The following is a 20250-nucleotide window of genomic DNA, read 5'->3' on the forward strand; positions in this document are numbered from 1 at the left end:
TATTTAAAAACAACTGGATTAGATAAAAAAAAATAATGATATGACAAGTGATTATAATAAAATATTTTATAAAAAAATATACTAATAAAAAAAATGAAATCACGTTAAATTATATGAAGGGGAGTTTTTTCCCAAGATTTTAGAGAGCCACCTAAAATTTTGATTTTTAAAAAATTATTAGAGCACCATGTAGGATTAGTATTTTTAGAGCGTTACGTATAGGATTATGCCACGTAGGATTGTTATTTTAAAGCACCACGTAAAATTAAAATTAAAAATTTAAATTTATTATAAAAATAAAATACTATCTTTTTAAATTGGGAATTTTATCTAAGAGAACAGAACAACTTATTTTTTTCGTATGTATAAGAAAATACTATTAAACTTATTGCAAAAAAAATGGAATTCACATTCAACTGATATTTAAAAAATATTGGATTAGATAAAAAAAATAATGAAAATATGACAAGTGATTATAATAAAATATTTTATAAAATATACTATAAAAAAATGAAATCACGTTTAATTAAAAAAAAAAATCAGTCTTCTCTCAAAAAAAAAAACATTGAATTAAAAATATATCCTCTCTTTTTCTAGAAAAAAAACATGTTCATAATTTGTCATTTATTCGTTTTAAAGATTAAGTTTTACATTAACAAAATAAAATTGGCGAATGAAATTTTAAAGTTTAATCTAATAAATATAAAATATTATCTTTTGATATTAGGAATTTCATCTAAATATATAACGAATGAGAGAAAATTCATAATTTATTTTAAAATAAATAAAATAAAAATATGAAATGATAATATGATATACTACGTACAATGAATAAATAAAGTAACAGAATTTATCACAAACATAGGAAAAAAAAATATAAGTTATACAAAAATACAAACAAACCGTGCATCGTACAGGCTTCATCTAATTGAATATATTAATAAAGTATCTCTAATAATAAAGTGAAAAAGATTAAGTACTTAGCAAATTTAAATGATTGAATCAACATTTTTTTTACTACTACTTGAATTGATTTTAAAGAGGCTACTATATGATTCTGATTATCTCAGCTCTTTTTTATACATCCATTCTTTAATTCTCTATTATGATGATTTTATACTGTGTAAAACATTAGAGGATGATCATGTCCAAGCAAGCATAATATATACATTATTTGTTTCTCAAATTATGCAACAAGTTCAATTTAAATTAGTGTATAATAATAAAAAAATTTAAAAAAAAAAAAAAAAAAAACCAACGCATTGCAAGTTCAATTTTGTTGGCTTACATATTGCTTTTGTTTGCTGATTTCATCCTTTTGTTGGCTGATATACTTCATTTGTTAGCTGATATGTTCCTTCTGATGGCTGATATATATCTTTTGTTGGCTGATATGTTCCTTTTGTTGGCTGATACATTTTTTTATTAATGTCTGATATGTTCTTAATATTGACTTATATTTGATGTCTGATATGTTCCTTTTATTGGCTAATATGTGTATTTTGTTGGCTGATCCACATAATTAACCATTTCATCTAACAAAAAAATTAGATATATTATACAAGAATATAAAAAAGAAAAGTAACACAAATTCAAAATGTAACATAATACGCATCTCCTAAATCGACCACCATAACCACCGTCACAACCGATGTTGCCCACACAACCCCAACAATCGCGCCATTTGCACCACCCACCTGCGAGCTCAGCCCCAACTCTCACCAACAACCGCATCACCAACTCCTCTACCTGCAGCCACCTAGCAGCAGCCGCCGACTCCAACACCAATTTGGCCCTCAAGCAACCGCATATCGCAGAAATCAACCCCAAATCGCAGACTCTCGATTGTTTAACGCTCCAATTTGGATTCAATTATCAAATTTTGAGGGATTTTGAGCTTCATTTTTGTCACCGTCATTATCATCGCTCGTCATCGGAGTCGGAGTCGTTGTTGGTTGATGCTTTAGTTACTGTATCATCGACGATATGGTATCTCACCGCACGAAACATTGGATGCGAAATGTCGCACCCAATAGTTTGTGAATTAATTAATGCAATATCCACTCATTAGAGGTATTGAGTGAGACATGTAACACCAAAATCTTAGTGTGACGGTTGAAAATTTGAGACACAAACCCCACATTTAGACAGATAAACCCCTTAAGATGACAATTAAACTTTTATTCTTCTTATGTGAAAGAACCCTACAAAATGATACTCAAAGTTTAATAAATTGCCAAAAGATTGAAACCTAGAATCCAAGCCTCGAATCCTGAAATATGAGATCCAAACAACACCAGAATTCAGCCTTGAAACCCATAATTTGAGACATGAACCCCAAACTTGAGAATACTCCAAAAACTAACAGGTAGTAAAATGATACACCCTATGGGCCTACCCCATCCTCAAATAATTCTCTTGGTTTAGGTAGTGATTACTAACCAGTGATGCAAATATACATATATATATATATATTTATTTAATTTTTTTTTTCTTCCTTCCAAAAGTTAAAGGTATTAGCCTTTGAAGGATAAGGTTTTGATCGATATACTTTCTACATTCTTAATTAGGTTAACAAAAATTATCTACTATGTATTATGCATTACTAAATCCTCATACTTCAAATATATATATTTTCACAACTAACAACTACTTGACAAACTAAGGCCTCGTTTGGTTGATGTAGAAAATAAGTTCCCATGGGAAATTCTAATTTATGGGAAATCACTTCCTTTAGAAAAATTCCTAGGAATTAAACAAATGTGTTTGGTTTTCATGCGGGAATTTGTACATACTAGGAATTTTGAATGACCAAGGGCGGGGTGGGTAAATAAATTCCCATGTTTTGTGGGAAGTTGAAATTTCCATGAATTGGGACTTCCTTCATTTTTGCTTTTTAATGTCAACCAAACATGACTAAAAGGAAATTTATGGAAATTTTGAGTGCCTATGGAATTGAAGGTAACCAAACAACACCTAAGAGTTAGTCCATCAACTAACCAACAGCTACTTACATTGACCTTGTTCAATAGTATATAGTTGTACGAGTAGTTGTCAGTGGTAGGATTAACTTTTATATATAGTGTTCTCTTCACCTGAAACAAGGAGATGTGGTATGATTTTCATAAGGTCTGATCTGAATTTTTATTATCTGATCTGATTAAATAATTTGACTATATTTTGACCGCATTTTAATACTAATTTATAAAGAAAAACATCATCAAAATGGATTTTGTTGGATTCGTTTCATTATGAACTTTTTAAATATGTAATTTTCAAAAATTTTTGTAATATACAATTAACGATATTTCGCAATAAGTAAATGATATTTTAAATTATGATCTGGTCTGATCTGAATGTTTTTTATTTGAGTGATCTGATCTGAATTTATTAAGCAATAAGTAATAAGTAGCTGATATAAGTAGAAGAAAACATGTCCTAGTAGCTATGGGAGTAGCTGATAGTATTCGGAGTAGCTATTATAATTAACTTTTACATAACTATTAGTTGTGAAAATATATAAGTAAAGATAATTATATGTAGCAAATCCTAAAATTAAACTTCCCTAATAAAAATAATAGTGATTGACTGATCTTGTAGGGGAAGGCCCACTAAATCATACACGCACTTATTTTTAATTAGATAAGGATTATATTAAATAAGTTTATAAGATAAAGTATAATTGTATAAACCAAAGTCGTAAGTTAAAGCAAACATTTTATTTGTCCAGAATAACCCAGCAAAGCAAGCACATGATAAACCCTTAATTTAATTATAATTGCCTTTCCCTATATATAAGTTTAGACCTACTACTTACATTTCACGTACTTGTACAATTGTACTAACTCATTTCTTTCTCTCTCTATTTTTGTAGCCTTAAGGAGAGTTACGTTAATAACTTTGTATTTCCATCAACAAAGGCTTAGCCTCATCAAGAAATTACGCGATTTTAGAAATGGGTTCGAATGATGGTTCACACGCTGTTGAATCCAATCCCTTGGCAAAAACGTCGTGCAAAAGCTTATTTGTAACGCAAATTATACTTAGGAGCTTAGCATCAATGTCTGCTATAGCTTCTATATGTTTTATGGTTAATAGTGGCCAATCTACCGAGGTTTTTGGTATCATAATACAAGCCAAGTACAACTACGCTTCAGCGTTCAAGTAATGTTTTATTCCATTCTAATTTTGTTGAAATTGATAACTAATTAAAGTTAATTAATAATGTTATTTATGTGTGATAATTATAATTATAAGTAGTTAGTTGACCATATTCTTGCGATAAACATGCAGGTTCTTGCTTGGTACAAATATCGTCATATGTGCATATTTAGTGCTTTCAATAATCACTATATGTGCATTCTATGCACTAAAAACCAATTGGAAGGCCTACTTTTCTTTATTTCTCCAGGATTTGGTAAGTAGCTTATACTACAGCTGTTCTTAAGCAATTGGCCTATTACGTAAATGATTGTTTATTATGGTCAATCACAGAATTTTAGCTTTAATAATACCATACCTCTATATATTTATACCTGACCTCTTTCACAAAGAAGGTACATTCTCTGTATCTATACTTTATGGATTAGTTCTCTTATATTGATCACAACGATGGACGATATGGTCTTCAAGACATGACTTAACCATGAAACGTTATCTTTAACAAAAAATTCATACCATAATAATTACTCTGTATAAAACAGCTAATATTATGAAAAGTTACGTTAAACGATATCTATCAATACTTATTTTTTTTACAGAAATATCTATTAATATTTAGGGTAATACTATATGTAGCCATATAAGCATTAAATACACTCTTGAAAATTGTATAAAATTAGAAATTTATGACAAAAACACGCGTAAATTAGTGTAATTAGTGTTTATATTTTTTTATTTCCTAAATTTATACTACCTCCGTTTCATATTTTTTGCAACTTTGGGGTATTATTTGCAACTTTTCATATAAGCAATAATACCCCTAAAGTTGCAAAAAATATAAAATGGAGGTAGTACAATTTTCTAGTGTGTATTTTATAGTTATATGTAGTTCTAAGGGCTTTGTATAACATTTTCTTAATTTTTAAACATGATTTAAATTTTAATATATATTGGTTTAAATGTGGTCAAAGTTTATTATCATAAAATTATGTCCAAAAGTTTACTACTTTACTAATTAAAGCAACTGTTTTGACTTTTTACTATGCTCATATTAAGTTTGATTTCAAATCTGAGCGATCAGATGTAATGTTGAATTATTATTATTATTTCTTTTAATATGGTAAGATGGTGGGTGCCCTTTCTATCACAAGAGAGATGGGGTGAGAATCGAACCCTGGTCACACCGGGGAAAGATGGAGGAGGGACTGACCATCCTACCACTTTTTGACCCTTTGTTGTAAAAGTTTGATTATTCTCAATACACATTAAAAAATATACTTCCTTTGTTCTGTAAATATTGCAACAAGGATGAAATTACGCATTCCAAAACACATTTACATGTTAAATATCTATAATTATATAAGATGAAAAATTATATCGATATTTTCATCATATACCCCTGATTTTTTTGTTTATTCACCAAATACCCCTAAACTTTTTAAAATTCATCATATATCCCCGAATTTTCACAAAAATACATCATATACCCTTGATGCCTAATGATTGTTAACTTCGTCAGTTAGTAGGGTTAATTATGACCTGAAACCACCCTAAATACATTCTCCTGCCTCCGAAACCACCCATATTCCTTTTATCCACCCCTAAAACCACTCCAAATTTCCTTTTCACATCGTCAAAATCAATCATATGGATATGGTTATGGAGATTTGGAGTGGTTTCGGGGGTTGGAAAAAGGAAAGAAGTGGTTTCGGGGGTTGGAAAAAGGAAAGGAGTGGTTTCAGGGATGAGGGGAGAGATCTAAAGTGGTTTCGATGCATAATTAACCAAATTCCACTCATCTTGTTGTCATTAAGGGTATATGGTGAATTTTTGTAACAACTCAGTGATATATGGTAAATTTGAAAATTTTCAAGGGTTTATGGTGAATAAACAAAAACTTTAGGGGTATATGGTGAAAAACTCGAAATTATAAAAAGTTGATATTGTGAAAGTATTTTATGAGATGAATCTAACAAGACCCCAAATAACTATATTTTACTTAAAATATAAATCATAATATGTGGTCAAACAAGCGTTATGAATTGTGTAAAAGTCTAGTTATTGCAATATTACTAGAACGGAGGAAGTACGAAGTAATTAAAAATAGAGAAAATGCAAGTTTATCACCTTGTGATAAAATAATAAATAAATCAACAGCTTTTTAGTAAATATGAAACCCACATTTGTTGATATTAGTAAAAAATGTCATGTTAATTGGATATTTTTGTTAAATTATTTACGGCTTTGTCACTTGACAAACGAATTTTGTTTATTAAGGTGAAAAAATGAGGCTCCTTCAAATTTACGTGTTGAAAAGCTTAAAGATTAAAGGTTGTCTCTTATTTTTATAATTTTTTTTTATTTTTTATTATTTATATATTTTAATTTATTTTGCAGATAGCTCTGGTGTTAATGATGTCCGGGTGTGCAGCAGCAACAGCAATTGGATATGTAGGGAAATATGGGCAAGACCAAACAGGATGGTCAAAGCTATGCGACAATGCCAAAAAATTTTGCAATTATATTGCCATTTCTATTGCCTTGTCAGATTTCACTTTCATTTGCCTCTTTGTTCTCACTATCATGGCCTTCAAACGAGCTCAACTCAAATCCTAGATAACTTAGAAATGACGATATTGTTGCCTCTTTGTTCTCACTATCATGGCTTTCATTTTTAATTGTATTTTTTTTTTTTCCGTTTCAATATGCTATGTGCATGTTCAAAGAGATAAGATTTGTAATTCATGTAAATGAATCGTGTAAGAAATTGATTGTAATTTTCAACTGATTATATATGTATTTGTATGTATGTGTTTACTATATACTTGGGTCTGTATACATTCAAATCTGTCTCGTTTAGAAGGCGTAAACATTTGTGTGTATGTGTTTACTATATACTTGGGTGTGTGTACATTCAAATCTATGTCTCGTTTAAAGGTGTAAAAATTTAATTTAACTTGAATAATATTGATATATTTTGGTGTCACACAAGTTTTTATTAAGGTGTTAAACGTCGCTCGCAAATACTACCCATTGCTCGTATTTTTTTCATGAAATTCCATTTTTGCCCCCCCGTGTATAAATACTCACGACACTTATAACACATTTCACGCTCATACTTCTCTCTCTAAAAATTGAAATTCTCTTCCAAAAATAAAAAAAAAAAAACAGAAAATTTGGGGAAAAAAAATCTGAAAATTCAAGAAAAAAAAACAGAAAATATAAAAGAAAAAGACCAACAACCACCACCAATCCAAGGAGGGTAATCCAACGGCGGATTGGAGGCGAATAAGGCTCACTTTCAGCGGTCGTGGCGGCAGCATGGGAGGCGGCGAACAGGTATGGCTGAACAACACCCATTTCCTGTGGTTTTCGTTACGTTGTGGAAAAAAAAAAATTCTGGAAAATTTGGGACATTCGCCTGAAATTTCCGGATGTTCCTTGGGACATCCGGAAATTTCAGGTAGATGTTCCTGAATTCCGATTTTTTTTTTTTTTTTTGCTTTTCGTGCATATTTTTTTTCTCATGATTATTGTTATGTGTTGTATTTTTATTTTTTATTTGTTGTGATTAATATTTTTTAAATAACCGATTAGAATTATTCCGAATTTTTTGTTTTTTTTCTCATGATTAATGTTATTTTTTTTTTCGTGGTTAACATTTTTTTTCGTGATTATTCCGGAATTTTTTTTTCTCATGATAAATTTTTTTTTTCCGTGCCTAACAATTTTTCTTTCGTGATTAATATTCTTTAAATAACCGATTAAAATTATTATTATTAGTAATGCTATTAGTTTTAGGATTGTTATTATTAGTAGCAATATTACTATTATTATAATTATTGTTGTTATTATTATTATCGTTGTTGGGAATATTCTTATTATTGTTGTTGTTATTAGTATTATTACCATTATTATTTTTGTTGTTATTAATATTGTTTTTTTTTAGTTTGAATATTAGTTGTTCAACTTTAATATCATAGTTATATTTGTAATTAATACTGATATTTGATTTTGTACTTATTTAATGTATATTGAGGGTTCAGGTCCTCGTCATGCAGTATCAAGACGTTTGAATGCGTCTATTAGGAGGGAGTCGGGTCGTTCGGTACATACGGGGGCACCGTATCATCATGAGCAGCAATATGGTCTGCTGGTACTTGGTCGGGGGAGCATCAGCCGCAAGGGAGCCCCCCCTCCCCCCATGTACTCGTCGGGTGGAGTGTCGATATCTGACGATGAGGACAATGCGCGGGCAAGTGAGGCTGATCGGGATGAAGAGTATGACCCTCAAGATTATCATACGGTGCATAGGGGTCAGCATGGGAGATTTGTTAGTAGCAGTCAAGTGAGTCAGCCTTCCACCAGCTCAGTAGAGACATGGGTTGTTCAGTAGCCGATGCCAGGTGGTCCTGAGGATAGTACTGTTATCCCCAGTTTTGGTGGTCACGTGGTTGCATATATTTGGGGCAGGCAGGAACGTAATGTTTTGCGCTGTTTTGAGCAGGACACAGCTGTGTTCTGCATTGGTTACCTGGCGAGGTCGTCTTGCATAGGAGCACCTGGAATTGATTGATGGTAGTGGTCTATCTCACTTACCAGGGATCATGTTAAGCTTTTGACTGGCTGTTGAGTTCTGTGTTTGTTGAGAGATGGCAGCCAGATACGAACACGTTTCATATGCCATTTGGGGAGATCACGATCATGCTGCACGATGTGTACCATATTATTGGGCTTCGTGTTGATGGTTCCATGGTTTCCACTACTCCTAGCACGGACGCCATACAGGACACGTGCTCGATTACCATGGACATTACTGTGGAAGAGCTGAATGAGAAGTGCGGTACGAAAACCATTTGGCAGGGTAGTGGGGTGCTTACCGAGAGGATTATGGACTCGACGTCGGAGGCGCAGAGGCCCTTCAGTGTCCATTACGGTGCGTACATGTGGTAAGTGCTGGGCGGATGTCTGTTTTTGGACAAGAGTGGTAACTGTACTCATCCGTCCTTCCTCAACGAGCTTGTTGTTGATGATCTGGTGATCAATGAGTACTCTTGGGGTTCAGCTGCTCTAGCATAACTGTATCGCCAGTTGGGTACGGCATCAAGAAAAGATGCCTATTCAGTCGCTTGTTGTCTCACGCTTCTGCAGGCGTGGATCTACGAGTACTTTCCGTGCTTTCGGCCTTAGCAGGGTCCCTTGACGAGGGGGCTTAGTATTCCTCGTGCGTCTGCTTGGGATGTGGGATTGGGATGCCCCAACAAGATCATGGAGCGCCTCCTCGCTTTTCGTGCTAGATTGGATCAGCTGATTGACAATGAGGTTAACTGGCTACCGTACGGAGTTGATCCTGCACGACGCGTGTCAGCCACTCTATTTATTGGCTGCATCCAGTACCGTAGCATCATTGAGCCATACATGCCTGATCGAGTGGTCCGATAGCTTGGATTCGTGCAGGACATTCCGCATACCATTATCAGGCATGAGAAGGCCAAGAGATCGACGAACTTGAAGATGTATCGGGTTGACTTTCCGACCGATATGATATCTGTGATATGGACTCGGTTTGTCCCTGGCTCGTCTTTCAGTGTTGTTTTAGGTGCCTTCACCAGACTCGGTGGTGGAGCTCCTACGGTCGCTTTTGGTTACATGCAGTGTCTGTACCGATTTTCTCATCCTCGTCTTTCTCCTGGTGGGTCATCAGATGGGAGTACCAAACTGCCTGAGAGGACTAACACGGACTATGTAAGTAGTTGTGTTTTATTATACTATAAATAACACTTAAACAAATTGTAATTTCTGTAATTAATATGTTGTTTTGTTATTTGTAGTGGATGGGTTGGTCCTTGGAGATTCACCGAAGATCACTAGATGAGTACCCCAGCATGTCGCATGAAACAAGGGCAATGACTGAGCAGCTGATAGCTGACTGGAAGGCGAAGATGGGGCTGTGAAGTACTTATCTTTTAGTTTTATATTAGCTTATAGTGATTGTTTTACCGTACTCTGTATTCGACATGTAATTTAAGAACTAGAGACTTATTTAATATTTGGTTTTGCTGAAACTTTGTTTAATTGCTTTTATTGATTTATATTACATAGCTACAAGAGTTCAACCTAAGTCAAAGTACATAAATGAGTTCACTGCCTAATTAATGCATCCCACATGTTCCTTCTAACTTCTTATTGCTGATCCCATCCATCGACACTTGGCTCGTAGTGCTCGGTCCACCATCTTGCAATTGGGGGAAGAGGTGAATTTTCTGCAAGATCAATACGGATGAAATGTGACCCCCCAACTGTAGCGATCACAAACTCTCGGGCGGGTGCCCTGATTGTGTTTTGTGCCCGCAACGGTAAGATCGTGAGGCATGGGTAGTAGCAAGTTGGTACGGTGCCTACACCAAGAATAATAACCCTTGCGTTGAACCAAGTAGCAATAGGAAATAAATCTTGAATTTCAACCATCCAATGACGTGAATCAACCGCCCCATCGTCCCATCGAATACGCTCCACATTCATCCGAACCCTTCCAATCCCGTAAATCCTTTCGTACAGGAATGGATAAGCGGCGACCTCATTTGCTATTGTTTCCCGAGCGTCAAACCATTGCGATTGATCACTGAAGAAGAAGTCGGCCACACAACGAAAGCCACAGTTACCATCGCCAATGACATCCTTCCATGTCGTGATATAAGGCAACATCGGTCCTAGAAGCAAGTGCCGATACCGGCTTTGACTAACGCCACATGGATCTTCTGCACAAAACTAATGTTCAGTTATTAGTACGGTAAATGATGAAATTCGTGAAAATCACAATAGCCAATCGTACCTGTTTGTCGTGGACCACGTTGAGTGTTTCAACGGTTGACATGTTCGAAATAAGAACGATCATGTCTTGTATCATTGTTCCTTCGTCGATCACGAACGTTGTGGTTTACATTTGGATCTCCATGGTTTGAATGATCCGGATGCAGCTCCTCCTCAATGATGCGAGATACATTTCGAAGGACAGCAGGATCACTACCGATTACCTCATCCACCAGAGAACGAAAATGTGTAGCATCCTCGGTCGAGTCATTACCGAAAAACGGTACATCATCCCCATCACCGATAACCAAGGTCTTCCAGAACGGGTGAATTTGCCTAATATACAAGCCTGTTTCGGAAGCTAGCGAATCATTTATCTGGCAGGCATAGGGAAAACTGTGGGTCACACGCATTGCACATCCACAACGCTCATACACCTGATAACTCAGCTCCCTCATCCTTCTCGTCTCGTCATCGAGAACTTTTAAACAATGCTGGGACACCTTGCCATTGATGCGTGACAGTGGCAATTGTCGGTACTTCTCACCAATCTTCGACCTAGACGCCTCTAAACCATTACGAATTGCAATGATCTAATTACCAATATGGCAATGTACTCGGGCCCATACGGTATCCAAAGAACCTGTCGTTTATTAACATTACAAAAAAACCGTTATGACTTATAATTAAAATCACTAAAACGAAGTACATACATCAACTACAACATTAAAACAACAAACCTGTCGAAGTTTCAAACCACATCTTCACGGCCGAATGTTTGCTTTCAACTCTGCAAGTGTTGGTGTTGCCAAAATGTAGAACTTGGTTTGTTCAAAATGTCACAAACTTGGTTTTATGACAAAGCCATGTTCTCTCAACATAACTAATCACCGCCGGATAATTTGCCCACCGAGCTTTCATTGTATCTACAACAGCATTATAATCCTCCTCGGTTGCAGCGTCCATGATACGTTTCCATTTCTTGTTTTTGAAACTCGCATCGATCCTCTTGTTTTTTAACATATCAGTGACCCGAGCCTCCACATCTTTGTTAATGTGCCATCGACAAAGTAAATGCGAGGTCCCTGGAAACAGTTCTCTCAATGTTGCACATAGCCCAAGCTTACGGTCTGTCAAAAATACCGACGGTTCCTTATCATACCCAATCAACTTTCTCAGTCTCTGCAAAACCCATAGATAGATTGTCGTGCACTCGTTGAGCATGAACACATAACCGACGAGGAAATTCTGATTTGTCGGTGTCACACCAACTATCTCAAAGAACGGCATCCCGTATCGATTGGTCTTGTAAGTGGAATCCATACCGATCACATGTGGGTACGTCCGTAGTATGTCTACTGTAACTAGGTGCACCATAAAGGCATGCTGTAGAACACCGAGATCATCAGACATGACCCAATAAAGATACTGACTCTATCTCGCCAAATGAAGAAATTGCTGAACAACTTCTTTCCCATCAGACATCTCTGTTCTCAAGTCATTCCGGCAGTTGTAAATGTGTTTGATGTTTGGATGATCATCAGGAAATTGCTCTGCAATAGTCGCCATGATTTAATGTGGTGCAACCTTGGACTTCGTCATGTCACACACAACCTTCTTCGCATCCGGGCTCAACCCACTAAATTTACGATGACCCTCCTGATACATAATCATTGGATGGTTATGGGTCCCAGTTGCATCATTTTTTTCCCGGATCTTCCAATTATCGGTGATAAACTCATAGTATATATTGATGTAGAAAGGACAACCATTAGCTTTGGTCTTTGTGTCCTTTCGAATAGCACCCTCCAAATCTCTCGGCTTGCTCTTTCGTCCCCGATCACATCTCAAATATCGATAAGGCCTCCCATCTCTAGTTTTGTTGTACGACGACTTAACCAAAATAAATCCAAGATTTATGGAAACAGCATCCGCCCATTTCACTGCATCTTCAAACGTTGGAAAATACGTGTCCGTCACAAAATGAGCACTATAATTCACACCGTCACAGCCGTCTTCAAATTCCGCATCCTATAAACATAAAAGAAAACAAACAAAACACTCCAATATTAGTATTTTAATTATAATATTAATAACAATTTTTGTAAAACAACAATAATAATAATAATTGCAATATTAATAACAATATTTATAAAACAACAACAACAACAACAACAACAATAATAATAATAATAATAATAATAATAATAATCAATAATCAATAACATACAAAAAAAAAATTAAATGAAAAAGGGACATCCGCCCAAAAAATCCGGTGTCGTAGTCGGCTTCATTTATTATAAGAAGTGTAGTGAGAATAATGATATCTGTTACTTAGATGCGTATATTAAATACTTTGCTAGGGGTCTGACACTCCAAAAACCTGTTTGTCATCAATGATGTCCATCAACTAACTGTCTTGTATGTTCTTTGTAGGAAGCAAGATCCAGATGGCAGATTATGAGAAAGCTAGACAAGCAAGGATAGAACAAAATAGAAGCAGAATGAAGGATTTGGGGGTTACATCCATGGCTTATACACTGAAACAGTCTATGAAGGGATTGAAACAACCGAAAAAAAAAGTAAGAAGGTGACTAAAGATACTAACGAGTATACACCCGATGAAGAGGGTGAATTGAACCACTCAAGTGAAGAGGATGAAAATGAGATAAGGAAAAATGGTGTAAACTTGAGGTCTTGTTCAAAGAAGGTCTTTTTTTTTTTTGATAGCTTCATTTGTGAATCATAATTGTTAGAAAATCATGTATTACTTTTAAATGAAATTCATAAATACTTTATTTCAGGTTGTGGCATTGAAAAGGAAGATTCCCACAAACATTAAGGACACGACAAGTGTCTCTTCAATACCAATGGCTAATCTAACTATGATGCGTCTTCAAAACACCGAAAGACAACACTTAGATTAAGGGTTGCAAAGGAGAGATTCAACGCAAAGGAAAATCCAATTGTGCAAATCAACTACACAGAAAAAGTTATCATTCCATAGTCAATAAGAGAAAGTGGTTGAGATTGGGAATGGTGACAAAACTAAGATAGGGCAGAATAAGGCAGTGGTTACTCCTGGTTTACTCAGTGCTTACAGGAAAATGCAAACACAATTGATGGAAAAAAAGAGGAGAGCAAAACAATATGATATATTACTACACTAGACGAATAAGGTAAAAAGGCACCGGTTCAAACCCCCCCTAAGGCACCGGTTTTGAACCGTTGGGGATTTGAGGGATGCCAAATCCCTAAAAATTTGGCACCGGTTCAAAACCGGTGCCAACTAAAGGCTTTGGCACCGGTTAACCGGTGCCAACTAAATGCTTTAAAAAAAATTACTTTTCCCAACATTTGGCACCGGTTAACCGGTGCCATAGTACATGAAGAAAATAAAAAAAATAATTTTTTATTTTTCACCTGAATTTAGGTGCAGACTTATATATATATACATAATATACTTAAAACTCATAATTTTCATTAATAACCTATAATTTTACACTTGCAAAAAAAAAAAGGAATAAAATACAACTGAATTATATTAACAATCAAGAGCAGCAACAACTTCCTACAATCACTAGTAGAACAGCAGCAGCCCAGTAGCAGAACAACAGCATCACAGTAGCTAAACAGCAGCAGCGCAAAAGAGAAATGCAGCGTCCATCAATGGCAATAGAGCATCCTAAATGTAGCCTGAATTTTACCATCAAAGGGAACTAAATTGCCTCTGGGAATCAGTATTCTATTAAATTTTGCGTATTCAGAAAGTCTGATCTTCTTTTGTGCCCGATTGACAGCAAGTATAACAATTTCACGAACATTCTTGAATACCTAAGGTAGGAGCAATGTATAGTTAGTCTTAATCTTACAAGGAGAAAGTAGTTCACAGAAATTTCAAGTCTTTGCATGGTAGGAGTGGAAGCAGGAAAGAAACAATTTGAAGAGTTAAAAAGGAATACATTATAAATTAACCCAAATATGGAAGCGATGTTAACTAATGCATGTGCAAGGAAAAAGAGGTACAAGGAATAGGATACAGAAAAACGACAATTTAGATACTTCAAAATAGTTATGAAGTACTTATATATAACAGTCTTAAAAGTATAGTAAAACAAATTTCATTGATGGTTAAAACATGAATATAACTAATACTATGCTAATTCAAAAAATCAACTTTGGGATGAAGATATGAATTGAAACAAGGCCTTACCTTTCATTGTTTTCGCATTCAACTTCATTAGTGATTGGCGGCAGCTTGTTTGATTTTCTCCGTTTTCTTTTTTTAGAACTAGAATTCAACCGGAGAAATATATATATAATAATAATAATAATAATAATAATAATAATAATAATAATAATAATAATAATAATAAAATAATAATAAAAAAAAAAAGAAGAGAATCAAATTAAAGTATACATGTATAAATTAATAAGGTGAAATATGTTAAAAAGGTTGTACCCTTCATGATTGTCTCCATGATCAATTTCAGGAGCAATAGGCAGACACTTGTTCTCCCCCTTTTTTGTTCTTTCTTTCTCACTGAAAAATCACAAGGATACTAATTAAGGGTACCATCATTAGCAACACCGAAAAGATTAAGATAATAAGCACATATATTCCCACACCATTAACAATCCAACAATCTTTGTCTCGCCTGAAGAATATGTATTAGATAGGACCAAAATGAACTATTAGCATATTAAGCATAGGTAAAGAAAATGATTGAGGCTTACTAGATAGAATTTTTATAGTAATAGACACAAGCATCAAAACATTTACTCAAAATCCATCTTCATTATAACCAAAAAAGAAAAGGAAAAAAAAAACAGTTATTTGCAACATTGTAACCTGAACACCCGTTTTGGATGGAATATGAACAAACTAACATAAATGGTTTAACTTTTACATGTTAGATTGTTAGAAGTCAAGACAACAATTCTAATCCGGAAATTTTATTAAAAACAAAAGAAGAAACTTTGTCCTAGAAGAATTATTTCACTCTTCCATTTTGCAACTTAAAAGTAGCAACTCTATGGATATGTTTCAGCAAGAAGATAAAATATTGTAGGTAAAACTTACCCTTGTTGTTTCTCTTCTAGCACAACAGCTTGATTCCCTAGCTTATTTTCAATTGCATCAATAATAGTAGCAGTTTGAGCTTCTAGTTTCTCTTCAAGACTAACCGGTATTTGCTTAAATGATTCAATTAAACCCGGGAGCAGAAATTTGAATCTTACACTTGTTCCACCTTTTTCCTTGACCGTTTCACCCACAAAATCAGAAATACCTAAATTAGATTGCATTAGAGAAGTTTAAATAGCTGACTTCAATTCACATCCACCGGACACAAACAAGAATGAATCAAATAATTTCAGCAAAATTTTCCTAATGCTATCAGGTTTAGGTTACTATGACAGTGCTATAATAACAAAGATATAATTAATAAAACAAATCATGGTACTAACATTGTTTGTTATTTAATCTTTAATTTACAGTTATTAGCTAAATAAATAGAATATTATATGATCAACCTATGTAGCAACCTTACTACAAAGCATTAAATTTTATAGAATTTATCTCTTAAACCATGCCTAAATGGAGTTGGTGAGAACTTTACAACTAACATTATCACACAACAAATTAAAAGTAAAACAACTAGTAATGGAATTTTACCATGACCATGAGTCTTGATACAGGACAACAGCTTCTGCTTGCTCTAGGAGAGAAACTAGTGAATTAGCAGCATCCACCTGAGGGTTGCTTGCATATGCACTTAGACCTGGCTTTTACTAACTACATTTTACTTACAACCCAAACAAGCACCAAGCAAATACACTACCACACCCCTGCCTATTGCCAACCCACACACATACATTGCACAGAACAATACTAGTGTCCTGTTAGGCACAAACACCACCTATCAGTAGTTTTATATGTATAGCTGGAGCCCATGACCTCATACTCAATCCCTACAACAAACAAGCACACTCCATGTTAACAACTAATAACAACCCACACCATGATTCAACAGTAAAACCCATATATTTTGCCAATACAACATTAGAAATGTGGTATGTAGCTCATAAGTCATTTAATAAAGACAAAGCCAAGCATACAAGACGACATACAAAATGAAGAAAAAGAACAAATACATGTATACATGATTAATATACAATACAAACAAAATAAAATTACATAATTTCAATAACTTTTGATTTAAATTATTTTAACAAGGTTCAAAAACAGTTATCATAAGTCAACAAACAACTATCCTAATAACATACAACTGTCCTAAACATATGCAAAATCATATAGTACATCCAGTGCTACTAACTTAAACAAGAAACTAATTGAAAATCATCCAATCTAGTGTGTTTAATGAAGGAAGAGGAATATCATAACAACACAATGAAAATGATACTTATTCTCTAAATATATCACGCAATAATCTGGCCAAAGCATTGAAAATATCGAATCATAAACACAAGTTGAAGATATGATTCACTATTATTAAATCAAAACTCAATAATGTTTTCTTAAAAAAGTATATACAAGTATAATTAGTTTATCAAATCCCCACTCTGATCTCATGATACATATTGATTTGATAAACATGTAAATATGCCACAAGAATAGATGAAATGCACCCTTGCACACAGAGCACCGCAACACTACACTAGAACAACCTAGCACACAACCACACTCAACAACAACAGCACCCCACAACAGAGCACCACACAACACACACAACACGCAATAGCAGCGCACCACACACGCAACAATACACGCACAGCACCACACACGCAACAACTAACCTCGCAGCACCACGATTAAAATAGAAGGGAAAAGGAAACTCACCAACACATGCATGTAAATAATTGTCGAATATCTCGCTCAATTAACATACTATTGGATTCAATTTTGTATAAAGGCAAAAATTAACCCTTAAATTGATAACAATCAGAAACCCTAGATTTTAAATCGAAGAGCAACATACCTTCGTGAAGAAATCCACCAGAGCTGCAAAGGGAAGGCACCACCGCCGCCAATTACGATGGTCGTGACAACATTCACCACCGCTGTCACCCTCAATTCCCCCCTACTACGAAGAAAGATAGTGAAAGAAAGAAAGATCTGGGAATGAAAGAGATAGAGAGAAGAATGAAAGAGATAGTGGGGCGGTGGTGGAGTAAAAAATGACAGAGAGCAAGAGGAGGCAAGAGATTGAAGATAGAGAAAGGAGGGTTTGAGCAGAGAAGAGAGAGGACGCAATTAAGAAGGATTTTTTTTAATATTTTTTTTTTAAATAATCAGTTGGCAACGGTTAACCGGTGCCAACTCTAACCCTTTTATTTTTTATTTTTTTTTTAAAAAAATAATCAAACCGTTGCCAACTCTAACCTATTTATTTTAATTTTTTTTTTTAAAAAAATTAAACAATTGGCAACGGTTAACTGGTGCCAACTCTGAAATTTTAATTGGCGCTCATTTTAGTTGGCACCGGTTTTCATGAACCGCTGTCGTAGGGGGGTGCCTATTTAGTTTTTTCTACTAGTGCTATGACGAAAAATACAACCTGTTAACATGGCTAGTTCACAAGTGCATTCAAGGATTTTGCAAGCACAAAGTTTTTCACAGCCACAAAAATTTGGACCTAACTTACAAGAAGATAACAAGAATCATATGAGTTCAAATGAATGCAATTTGGAATAATATGTAGATGAAGAAGATGAGTTTAGTGATGGATTAAGTATTCTTAATGGCGAGGAGCTAGGAATGTAAGATGAACCACTAGTGAATCCCAAGCACGGAAGTGAATAAATAGGTAATGCTGTGTTTTGCTGCTAAAGCTTGTTAATCTGAAATTGCAATGTATAGCCTTGCTTATTGCCCTTGGAGTTTGCATTCTTGATAGTTTCAATATGTGATAACACTCGCCTCCTTGATAGTCTGCGTTCTTGACAGCTTCAATACACGCTTGATTGTCCATTTGAATCACTAGTCTGTCCTGGAGAGCCCATGGCTACTCAACCTGTATTAAAAACATATCAGTTGCTAGTTAGCGCTATCCACCTCACAAAGATTTCATGCCTAGGGTGCCTGCCAAGTATATTTGTAGTTCCTTGTAATGGATTGGAATTAATTGCATTCCAGGTTTCTCACAACCTCTAATAAAAGCACCAGTGCTTAAAGGAATCTCTTCTCCCCTTCCAAAAGCAAGGTTCTGATGGGGAGTTGTTTTGTTCTCGCAATAAAAAGTACTAACTCTTATTATTGCGTTATTTCATTTTTGTTCTAGTTATTTGATATATGAGGATCAAATGGATCAAGATGAAGGATTGGGATAACAAGTGATAATGTCACAAGAAGTGTGCTTGCATATATCCCGTTTTTCTGCTGTTGTCACTTACTGCTACTACTGTTTTGCTACTGCTACTGCTGTTTTACTGCTGCCACTTCTGTTTTGCTGCTGATACTGATTTTTTTTGCTACTGTTATTGTTGTTTTGTGCTGCTACTACTGCTTTTTGGCTTCTACTACTGTCTGTTGTTGACTTTTGCTACTGATATCTACTGCTGCTATTTGCTGCCACTACTTGCTGCTACATACTACTGTCTGTTGCCGTCTTCTGTTGCTTATGTTGTCGTTCTACTAGCTTATTGTTGCTATATGCTGTTTTACTGCTATCATGTTGACTTTTTTTAAATTTAGAAGTTTTTCATATTTTCTCACCTTTTCCAAGCTAGAGATCGAAGTTGATTTTTTTTTTTGTTTTGATTATTATCTTGTTTGGCCATACATTAAAATTGGTGTTTATGAATTTTTTTTGAAAGAATTATGAAATTATTTCAATCCAAGTTATTATTTATCATATATATTAATTTCTCATTCACACTTGTTGTACATATTAATATTATTTTTATATTTTAATAATTATAAATGCTACATTAATTTGCAAAAAGTGCTACATAATATCGAATAAAGTGCTACTATATATGTCAAAAGATGATTGAAAAATGTTACCTAATACTCAACAAAGTGTTCCATTAGTTCAAAAAGTGATACATAATGTTAGACAAAGTGATACTATATGATTTTAAAATGTTACTAAACATAAGTAATTGTTACATAAGAAATAAAAATTAACACTTTAAAAATGATACTAATAATATAAAAAAATTTACATAAGAGGGTTTATAGTATCACGTACTATTGAAAGTGTTACCATACGTTACCCAAAGTTTTACATAAGACCTTAGGGAACGTGGGCGGAA

General features: G+C 34.4%; 3 protein-coding genes across 6 annotated transcripts; 1 reads left to right on the top strand and 2 right to left on the bottom strand.

The window, feature by feature from the left end:
* Nucleotides 1–3840: 3840 nt before the first annotated feature.
* On the top strand, nt 3841–6983 carry LOC110727236 (CASP-like protein 1F2). Its single transcript, XM_021906802.1, has 3 exons — nt 3841–4164; nt 4294–4417; nt 6559–6983. The coding sequence occupies exons 1-3, from the start codon at nt 3956–3958 to the stop codon at nt 6775–6777; spliced, it is 552 nt and encodes a 183-aa protein (XP_021762494.1). The 5' UTR covers nt 3841–3955; the 3' UTR covers nt 6778–6983.
* A 5560-nt stretch (nt 6984–12543) lies between these two features.
* On the bottom strand, nt 12544–13378 carry LOC110727284. The gene is made up of 2 exons (XM_021906851.1): nt 13355–13378; nt 12544–13002 (listed from the first exon to the last, which is right to left on the bottom strand). Exons 1-2 carry the CDS (start codon nt 13376–13378, stop codon nt 12544–12546), a joined length of 483 nt encoding a protein of 160 aa, XP_021762543.1.
* A 1039-nt stretch (nt 13379–14417) lies between these two features.
* LOC110727237 lies at nt 14418–18834 on the bottom strand. Of its 4 annotated transcripts, none has more exons than XR_002512512.1 (6): nt 17973–18834; nt 16649–16944; nt 16055–16262; nt 15434–15514; nt 15185–15262; nt 14418–14805 (listed from the first exon to the last, which is right to left on the bottom strand). XR_002512512.1 is itself a non-coding variant. In XM_021906804.1 (6 exons), exons 2-6 carry the CDS (start codon nt 16655–16657, stop codon nt 14709–14711), a joined length of 441 nt encoding a protein of 146 aa, XP_021762496.1. In that variant the 5' UTR covers nt 16658–16944; nt 17973–18832; the 3' UTR covers nt 14418–14708. The 4 variants fall into 4 exon arrangements, 2 of the variants coding, with proteins under 2 accessions (XP_021762496.1, XP_021762495.1); XM_021906804.1 differs by having other exon boundaries at nt 16055–16230; nt 17973–18832; XR_002512513.1 differs by lacking the exon at nt 16649–16944 and having other exon boundaries at nt 17973–18832.
* Nucleotides 18835–20250: the final 1416 nt, after the last annotated feature.

The sequence above is a fragment of the Chenopodium quinoa genome, unplaced genomic scaffold, assembly GCF_001683475.1.
Source record: "Chenopodium quinoa cultivar QQ74 unplaced genomic scaffold, ASM168347v1, whole genome shotgun sequence".
NCBI lineage: Eukaryota > Viridiplantae > Streptophyta > Magnoliopsida > Caryophyllales > Amaranthaceae > Chenopodium > Chenopodium quinoa.